General features: G+C 47.0%; 1 protein-coding gene across 1 annotated transcript; it reads left to right on the top strand.

Annotated features, from left to right (window-relative positions):
• The first annotated feature begins 351 nt into the window (after positions 1–351).
• On the top strand, positions 352–1932 carry UQCR10 (ubiquinol-cytochrome c reductase, complex III subunit X). The gene is made up of 2 exons (XM_081542720.1): positions 352–526; positions 1671–1932. Exons 1-2 carry the CDS (start codon positions 377–379, stop codon positions 1713–1715), a joined length of 195 nt encoding a protein of 64 aa, XP_081398846.1. The 5' UTR covers positions 352–376; the 3' UTR covers positions 1716–1932.
• Positions 1933–10096: the final 8164 nt, after the last annotated feature.

The following is a 10096-nucleotide window of genomic DNA, read 5'->3' as shown; positions in this document are numbered from 1 at the left end:
GCTTGCTGGGATTCGTAGTCCTCCCGTTGAGGAGCGGCCCGCCCTTCCCAGAAACCTTTGCGAATCAAAGCGGAAGCAGAGCGGAAGTGGAGGGAATGCGAGGGCTTCTGGGTGTTGTAGTGAAAATATTAAACCTTTTTTTAAAAATGCTTAAGGAGATGAATTCAGTAATACGGTTTCACCAAGCTGTTTGGGATTCCATGATCTGGATTTTAGGAGACCTTAATCCTGCTCAAGCCATCAGTTTACCTCCATACTTCAAAACGACGAGCGCCGAGATTCAGAAGAACTACAAATCCCATAAGGCATTACACGTGGCGGCCCTTTGGAGAGAAAGGTCGTCGCGGCGCCGGCGCTGGTTCTGCAGCGGACAAACATGGCGGCCCCGACGTTGACTGCGAGGTTGTACTCCTTGCTGTTCCGCAGGACGTCTACCTTCGCCCTCACCATCGCTGTGGGCGCCCTGTTCTTCGAGCGCGCCTTCGATCAAGGCGCAGACGCGATCTACGAACACATCAACCAGGGGGTGAGGGTCTGGACCGTCCCTGACCTTGGGCCCTTCTGAGGAGTAGCAGTGAGAGTGGAGGTGGGGCGGGACTGTCTACCTTTACGAGTAGCGGGGGAACCTTGGATGTCTTCTATCTGTAGACTGTCGTCTATCCGTTACCCCTCGGTATGAATCCTAAAATGTTCAACGAGATCAATGGCTCCTACTGTGCAGGGGTTGTTAGTATCGCTGTCTCCCACCCCACACTCCCACTTGTCCATTGGCAGAAGCGAAAACTAAAGCCTAGTGAGCGCAAAGGATTTATTAGGGCCACACCACCAGGAGGCCAGTGGCAAGTCAGGGCTGGACCCGGGGTCCCCTGTTTCGTCTGAGGGTTTCAAGGGCACATTTGAGCGGGCGACGGCCGTGAATAGGACATCTTCTTAGACACTGAGGCTGGCCTTTTTAGATAGCACTTTTCAAAGTATTTAATTTATGGCTCATACTAGGGAATGTCCTGGACAAATAAGCTGTGTTCCACCACTCTGTTAATAATTTGAAACTGTCTGGCCCTACAGCCCAGGCAGGCTCTGTCTCCGGATGTACAGCCTGTGGCCAGGGTAGTTTTCTGTCCTTATGAAAGTGCTGCTTCTGTTCATTTGCAAGCTGTTCCCCTGGCCATTTCAGTATGTGGGAAAGGCATCTCAGAACGTTGTCATAATCCATCCATTCTTGGTGCTTTTAGGAGTGAGACTACAGCTAGTTCCTGACCCACGGATCATAAATCTGATGAAGTTAAAATATGGCTCAATGTGAAGTATTTGGGGATGACGCTGTTAGGACCGCTTGAGTAATAACCTGGGAGTTGAAGAAATGAGACATTTTCCAGCCTCTGTTCCTTAATAATTGTGTGCTTTGCGAGGGCAGGTCCCTCAGTCTCTCTCCCTCAGTTTCCTGTAGAGTGAGGTCATGGGTTCCCCCTTCCTTCACACACTGATTGAGAGCATTCTATAAATGCTAGGAGTGTACGTCAAGCCTAGTTTTGCTTCCAGACTGCCCACTGCAAGCTGTCTGGATGTGGTAGATGTTTCTCTCGGGCTTGTTTTAGAGTCCAGGGTTGTGGGATGCGTTGTACAATGGGAGAAACAAAACTCAGTTTGTGGCTCTTGTCTTTAAAATGCAGAAGCTGTGGAAGCACATTAAGCACAAGTATGAGAACAAGGAGTAGCTCCTTGGAGGCCCCCGTCCAGGCCGGAAGGACCAGGTCCAGCACCAGCTGTTTGCCCAGAGCCAGGGCCTCGGCTTGGAGACGCGCTCGTGTCACTCTGCACAGACCACCTTCAGCTGTCGACAGGAGAGGCGTCACTTGACAGGCTCTTTAGCTTCTGCTATGTTTGAAGTATGTTTATCAGAGTCATCAGCAAATAAATGTAAATTGTCCTTGAGACCCGCTTCTGCATCTTCTTAACTGTCTGCTCTTCACTTAACCGGTTATTTGACACCACTTCAAAATCCTCTGCAGACATCTGAAGGGCAGATTCCATTATTCTAGATCTCCCATTAACTTCCAGAGAATTCTAATTTTCACACCGTGAGCTAGAGCTGGAGGTGTTAACCTTCAACTTTGGCCTCTAAACCAATAGCTCCATTCTTGAGTCACGCAGAGGACAGCTAACTGGCTTGGCCATAGGGGAGAGCTGTGGATCCAGCTGGGGAACACGTGTTCTCCATTCTGCCTTTAATTTGCTGAGGATCTTTGGGGAAGCTGGCATACCTCTCTGGGCCACAGCTCATCTTCTCATGGCTGCAGGGGACATCGGAAAGCATGCAGCATGGCTGGGAGCAGCCATGGAGAGCACTGAGATGTGCTGAACAGTAGAGGGGTTGGTTCTGTTTGGTGACTGGCCTGGGAAGATGAGTGACTCACTTGCCCACCCTCTTTCACCTGGAGCCTGGTGTGATGGGGCCAGAGCTAGATCAACCACTAGCACCTGATGGGGGAAGAGTCAGTTGGGAACTCATGCAGGGGTTGGAGAGACCCTAGGAACTGCCCAGTTTGCCCTACCTGAGGCATATTCTCACGAAGGTAAAGTCCAGGCCTGGAGAAATCATGACCCGACAAAGGTCGTACAGCTCTGGGGGCCAGATCAAGACCTGAGCCAGAGTAGAGGCTATTCTTTTTAAGAATGATTTCACCATGAAGTAAAGAATAATTCTAGGGGTTGAAGATTTGCCATTTACATTACACTACACTCTCCCCAACAATTTGAGGGTAGTGTGCTGGCAAAAAACAATAAAATGGATCATTCTTGAAAAGTTATTCTACAATATCCTTGAGCACCTGATGACAAGCTCAGGGCAGCAGGGTTAGAACGAGCTTAACTGATTACCTGCCTCAGGTGAGGCATATTCGGCCCAAGCAGCAAGAGTATTTCTAAGCCATTCTACATTAAGATTCCCTGTTGTTTGTCATCAGCACTTCTGGACTGTTGAGGTTGTGTGTCTGTTTTCAATTAAGAGACAAATATTAAAATAACCCCATTTTACCTATTTTATGGGAGTGAATATTATCCACCCAGAACCTCAGCGTGACCCTATTTGGAAATAGGGTCTTTGCAGATGTAATCAGTTAAATGAAGGTGAGGTGGTGGGGTTTCCCTGGCGGTCCAGTACTAAGACTCCGCTACGAATACACGGGGCCTGGTTTTGGTCTCTGGTCAGGGAACTAGATCCCACACGCTGCAACTAAGAGTTCGCCTGCCCAACTAAAAGGTCCTGCGCGCCACAGGTGAGACCTGGCACAACCAAATTATAAACATTTTTAAAAAAAGAGATGGGGTAATGGGCTGGGGAGCCCTCCCTAAATCCAATGACTGCTGTCCTTCTGAGAAGACGGAGACAGAGATCGGAAGTTAAGAATTCAGGGGTCAAGGAAGGCCAGAGATTGCCAGCAACCAGAAGCAAGGACAAGGATTCTTCACCCCCAAACTTTAGAGGGACCTTGATGAAACCTTCATTTTAGAATAATACCCTCCAGAACGTGGAGAAAATAGATTTCTGTTGTTTTCAGTCACTCAGTTTGCCGTCATCTGCCATGGCAGCCCTGGGTAACATATACCTGTCATATTGGCCAAGTTGGGCTTCCCTGATGGCTCAGCTGTAATCCGCCTGCCAATGCAGGAGACACGAGGTCAATCCCTGGGTGGGATAGATTTCCCTGGAAAAGGAAATGGCAACCCACTCCAGCATTCTTGCCTGAAAAAATCCCATGGACAGAGGAGCCTGCTGGGCTATAGTCCATGGGGTTGCAAAAAAGTCAGACATAACTTGGCACACGCTGGCCCAAGCTAAAGGATGTTACCTAATCTTGTCAAGGATACAGGAAAATGACACAGATGGACTATTACAAGAGTATGTGAAGCAGTACCATCTTCCTGGAGGATATTTTGTACTCATGTATCAAGATCCTTAATATACATACCCTTGACCCAGTAAATTCCACTTCTACCAAATTTTCCTAAAAAAAAAAATGTGAACGTCCACAAGACATGTTTATCATGATGTTGTTTATAATGGCTGGGGGGGGAGTTCTTTATTTTATTTTTGGCTGTGCTGGGTCTTTATGGCTGCCCGGACTTTTCTCTAGTTGCAACAAGTGGGGCTACTCTTCCCTGTGGTGTGCGAGCTTCTCATTGTGGGGGCTTTTCTTTTTTTTCTTTTGTGGAGCACAACCTCTAGTAGTTTCGGCTCCCAGGCTTTGGAGCACAGGCTCAATAGTTGTTGCTCCATGGCATGTGGGATCTTCCCAGACTAGGGATCAAACCTGTGTCCCCTGCATCGGCAGACGAATTACTTACCATTGAGCCACAAGGGAAGCCTGAAGCGTGCATCTTAAACACTGGACCACCAGGAAAGTCCTAAAATTAAGTTTTAACTGGGAGAAAATATCCAACAAACATGGCAACATACCAGCCTCACTAATATATGAAGCAGTCTTTCAAATCCATAAGAAAAAAATAACTAACACAGTAGAGGTTAGGGTGAATGACAGGAATAGGCAATTAAGACAAGAAATACAAATGGCCACAAACATGAAAAGATGTCCAGTTTCACTAATAAGCAAAATGAAATACCATTTTTTTGCACACCGCATGAACAAAGACAGAGAAGATTAGCAAAACCAGTGTTTCGATGAAAAAGCAAGCACTGCTCACGGGCCCTGAAGCAGTAATATTGGAGGGTACTTTGGCGATATCTATTTTTAAATATTTGTTCCATTTAAAAAAATGTATTTATTTATTTGGCTGAGCTGGGTCTTAGTTGCAGCACTCAGGACCAATCTTCACTTCAGCATGTGGGATCTTTTATTTTTTCAGTTGCAGCGTGTGGGATCCTAGTTCCCTGACCAGGGATTGAACCTGGGTCCCCTGCATTGGGAACTTGGAGTCTTAGCCACTGGACCACCAGGAGAGTCACTGTTTGTTCCTTTTGTTCCTGATCTTTCACGATGAGAAAAGTATCTCCAGGATCCCACATGCACATGCACATACGCAAAAAGTCACTGGAGGCTTGTTTGGAATTTAAAAAAGAAGAAAAATGCCTTTCAGTGGGGGAGTGTTTAAATAAAAGGTAGCTTCATACCATAGAAATTTTTGCAGACAATAAAAAGTATGGAGTGACTCGGACAAAGTGAAAACAAAACCAAGCTGCAAAATGGCACGTTTAGCTGTTTAGTTCGATCCACTTAAGTAAACACATGCACGTTGATAAGGCTGCACACAGAATCCTGCAGGATCTGCACCAAATTTTCCTGGGAAAACACACACCTGAGGGCTAGGATTTCAAAGATATACCTTCACTTCGTGCAACAGTGATTGACTTTTTCTTGCAACAAGCAGATATTGACATTCTAGTAAAAAATATTTTATAGGAAAGAAAGCAATTCAGTAAAAAAAAATAGTTAATGCACGTTCTCAGATAAAACAGTCACAATACAAAGCTAAGTGAAAAAAAAAGCAGGTCACAAATTCCTATAAAGTGTGATACCTTTTATATTTTTGGTAAACATGTATAAGAAAAAAAATTGGAAATGCTCACATGAAATTCCTCACAGTGGTTAACTGGCTGAGCTATTTTCTTTTCTCTTGTGTTCTGCAACCCTCCCCCACCCCGATTTCTAAGTTTTCTACATCAAGCCTGTATTCTCTTTAGTGGGGGAATGGAAGTGAATTAAAAGGGGGCTGTCCAGAGAGAAAATGAACACAGAGAGTCGCAAAACGTGAGCCCCCAGCCCTGCAACCCAGCTGCTGGGCGGCCAGGGTGCCTCTTCCTGAAGTCCTTATGAGAACTTGTTCTTTTTTTGAATCTTTTTTTTAATTTATGGCATGCAGGATCTTAGTTCTCCAACCAGGGGTTGAACCCATGCCCCCTACAGTGGAAGCACGGAGTCTTTTTTTTTTTTTTTAATTAATTATTTTGGCTGCCTAGGGTCTTAGTTGTGGCACACAGGCTTAGTTGCCCGGAGGCATAGGGGATCTTAGTTCCCCGACCAGGGGTTGGACCTGTGCCCCCTGTAGTGGAAGCACACAGTCTGAACCACGACTGCCAGGAAAGTCCCAGGCACTTGCTCTTGAGTCTCACTGCTAAATGGGAGCTGGGCCTCCCCAGGGTTCCTGGGTGAGTCTGCCCACAGGTAGGGGAAGTGAGGATTAGTACCCTTCTGAGACTGACACAGAGAAGTTGTTTATTACTGGGAAAAAACGTTCACCTCTGTCCCAAGCTCAGTGCACGGCGTTTTCTGATGGCAGAGCTAGGACAGTCTTGACGGGTCAAAAGCCCCAAGGACTCTGCACCTGCTCCGCTCGTACAAGTGTCAAGAAAAGCTAACTGCTTAGGTGCCTCATCAAGCAAGTTCCAGAAGGTCTCTGAAACTCTTTTCTGAGCAGTTGGCATCTGATATGTCAGCTCTGAGCAAGTAGGACCTCTCTCTGGGGGAAGTTTTATGCTGATGTCCTATTCCCCTAGCTTCTCTCTTGCACCCAGGAACATCTCTCCAAACGGGTAGAAACTATTCATTCATTCATTCAATCAGTATGTCACTAAGGAGTGCCTGTTTTTCCTGGCACTGTCCTAGACCTTGGGCATATAGTGGAGAACCAGAAAGACCCCCACCCTCTTGGAGCTAAAGCATTCTAGTAGGTGAGACAGACAGTGAACGAGAAAGCAAATGAGGATTTCAGCTCATGTTGAGGTCTATGAAGAAAATAAAACTGGGTAACCTACAGGGAGTGACTCAGGTTTGAAGAACAATGTTTGATGGTCAGGGAAGTCTTCTCCAGGGAGACAACATTTGAGCTGAGATTTGAATAGAAATCTAGTGAGGTAAAGACCCAGAGTAAGAGCGTTCCAGGAAATGAAAACAGTACAAAGACCGTGAGGCAGATGTGAGTTTGGTTCAGTTACTGAACTGAAGGAAGAGAAGGAGTGAAAGACAGGGTCAGACACTGTGTGGTCTTGTATAGGTCACATTAAGAGTTTGGATTTCATTCTTTTTTTTTTTTTAATTAAAAAAATATGTATTTATTTATGGCTGCGTTGGATCTTGGTTTTGGCTCACAGGATCTTCACTGCAGCATGCAGGATGTTTTGTTGTGGGGGGCACTCACTTCGTAGTTGCTGTTGCCCAGGTTTAGTTGCCCCATGGCAAGTGGGATCTTAGTTCCCTGACCAGGGATTGAATCTTCATTCCCTGCATTAGAAGGCAGATTCTCAACCACTGGACCACCAGGGAAGTCCCTGGTCTTCACACTACAAAGAAAGGGAAGCTCCTGTGGAGTTTTCTGAGTAATAATTTACTTTATAAACCATTTACTATGAGCCAAGCATTGTACTAAGTGTTAACAGGTCACCTCATTTAATTTGAATAATTGCAACAATCCAAAAGGTAACATTGTTATTCCTATTGAATAGCTCTAGTGAAGGGTGAAGAGCACAGATGTTGCAACAGTCCTGGGGTAGAATTCAAGCCCCACCACTCACTGGCTGTGTAAACTCAACCAATTTATTCACCCTCTCTGAGCGGATTTCCTCATGTGTAAAATACCCACCGTGCTATTCACAATGACAGCTATGATTCTTGTTATTTCTGGAGATGCTGTCATCTTGGAGGGGTGTCAAGGGGAGTGAAGATTGCTGTATAGTAAATTCTCACCCAACTGTCTGCTTAATTAACCCAGCCAGGGGCTACCCTAGAAACTTCTGGCATTTCAGGGCTGCTGGCCAAGGCTCAAAACTTTTCAGCTTTGGGTGGAGTCCAGTTTGTCCTGGCAGCTCAAAGAAAGAAGGAAGGCCCAGCCCTCAGAACATTCTAGTCTAGTCCCTGGTAGACACAAGGGTGCTGCCTAACACAGGCTGGGTTCCCTGGGATGCAGACTCTATGCAGGAGGTTTATTGATGAGTGCTTTTGGGGTCAATGGGCTTCCCTGGTGGCTCAGATGGTCGCCTGCAATGCAGGAGACCCTGGTTCGATCCCTGGGTTGGGAAGATCCCCTGGAGAAAGGAATGGCACCCCACTCCAGTATGCCTGGAGAAGTCCATGGACAGAGGAGCCTGGTGGGCTACAGTCCATGGGGTCGCAAAGATTCAGACACAATTGAGTGACTAAAACCAAGACATGCTTTTACCCATTAAAGGATGCCAATGAGACTTGGAAAAATGTTCACAATGTCTTATTAACTGAAAAGAATGGTGAGAACAGCCTGTGTTGAATGATCTCATTTTTGTAGAAAACCAATGTTTATATTCCTTTTTATAAAATAATGCTGGAAGGATAAGAACTAAACTCCTAACAGTGATTCTTTCTGGTGGTGTTTCTTTGCTTAATTCATGTGACCCACGGCAAGCATGTTACTGGTTTTTTAATAAGCTAGGGGTGGGGAGCAATGTAAGTTAATTACAAAGAAAGAGATTTCATCGGGTAACTCAGCCAGCCCTTCCAGCCACAGGGCACCTGGACTGCCCTGCAGATGAGCTTGAAGTCTCCCAAGGAAGGGACAGAAATCCATGCTTTTAAAATGTCTGAGCCACGTGCAAAGTTGGAGGGAATACAAATTCCTCTGGCAAGATAGAGGTGATGGCAGCTTCTTGAGTGTGAGCAAAAGATGAACGCTCTGTACTGGGGGCAGGCAGTGGCCCACGCAGTACATATCACACACACACACACACACACACACACACAGAGCTGCCTTCTCCGGGCATTCACCCAGGACCGGGTCATTAACACACCCTGTACCACCGGATCCTCAATCTGAGGTGGGCACTGCTCTCCACCCCATTTTACAGGTGGAAAATGAGGCTCAGAGAGGTTAAGTGTCTTGCCTAGGGTAACACAGCTAGTGAAAGTGGAGCAGAGGTTCAAAGACAGGATGGTTGGCCCCAGAGCTCAGATCCACTACTCTGTGTAAAAATCATTTTTCATTGGGGCCTTGGCCTGATATGCTTGGATTTATGCAGAGACTGGAAGCCAAGGGCAAGCTCCAGCCGGCTTCCAGGACAAGGTGGCGATGGAATGCAGAGGGTGCTGGCCTGGAGCCGGGCCGTCCACAGTTCACAGGCACAAGGGTGCTGATTGCTTTCCTGCTGCTCCAGGCTTTCCTCTCCCCAGGCCTCCTGCACTTCCTCTTGCTCTGGACTCTTCTCTCCACTGAACCCTCAGAAGCCTGCCATGTCCACTTCCCTGCTCAAACGCCATCAAGAGCTCCCCACCACCTATAAGATCAACTTTAAATTCGTTAGCCTGACAATTTCAGATCCAGGCGACCTCAAACCTCACTTCATTCACCTTCTAACTAGGGTGCCCTTGCTGGGGGTTCCCATGGCTCTCTCATTTCATGATTCAACATAGATTATGGGGGGCTTCCCTGGTGGGCCAGTGGTTTAGACTCCATGCTTCCCCTGCAGGGATCACAGTTCAATCCCTGGTCCGGGAGCTAAGAACCCACAAGCCACGCGGCACAGCCAACAATCACAGCACAACAACCAGAAAAACACGTGGATTCTAGAAACAAAGTCCAGCCCTGCTCCTCTCCAGCTCGGCGACCTCGTTGGGGCTGGGGCGGGGGGGGCGTGGTTTGGGCGAGCGGCGTCTCCTCTGTGATCTTCAGTCTCCTCACGTGGAAAATGGCATGACAATATTAATAATAATAATAATAATACTTAGGGGTGCTTGGAAAGACATGAGACAATGCTTGCGCTGTGCTTAGCACAGGGCTGTGGGGGTAGTTTTGTTACATTGCTTTAATGAGGAAGTTAATGGGGTAGGGGGAAGCTGGCACAGTTTGCAGGGACCAGCGCCTAATTAGCATATTCAATCCACAAAATGCAGGCTGAGAGCTTTGGGCCTGACAGTACCGCTGAATCATCCAAGTGACCCCCTCCCCCCACAGTGCTGTTGTCTCAGTTACTTTAAAAAGAGGGGCTCCCTACCTCCTTTGCAGGCCGGATCACTTTCTCATGTTCCCTTCTGTTCCCTTATCTTGTTCCTGGCGTCGTTAACACTGTTGTAAACCCCAGCTGCCTCGTGTCTTCCTCAGACAGACCTTATCTCCTCCC

This window comes from Giraffa tippelskirchi, chromosome 11 (genome assembly GCF_054371585.1).
Source record: "Giraffa tippelskirchi isolate mGirTip1 chromosome 11, T2T-mGirTip1v1.2.pri, whole genome shotgun sequence".
Classification (NCBI taxonomy): Eukaryota; Metazoa; Chordata; class Mammalia; order Artiodactyla; family Giraffidae; genus Giraffa; species Giraffa tippelskirchi.
The sequence above is the reverse complement of the archived record's forward strand: the minus strand, read 5'-3'. Positions and strand labels throughout refer to the sequence as shown.

Coding starts and splice junctions, on each gene's coding strand:
- UQCR10 (XM_081542720.1), top strand. CDS start 377: ATGGCGGCCCCGACGTTGACTGCGAGGTTGTACTCCTTGCTGTTCCGC. Junction 527..1,670: donor ACGAACACATCAACCAGGGG/GTGAGGGTCTGG, acceptor TTTAAAATGCAG/AAGCTGTGGAAGCACATTAA.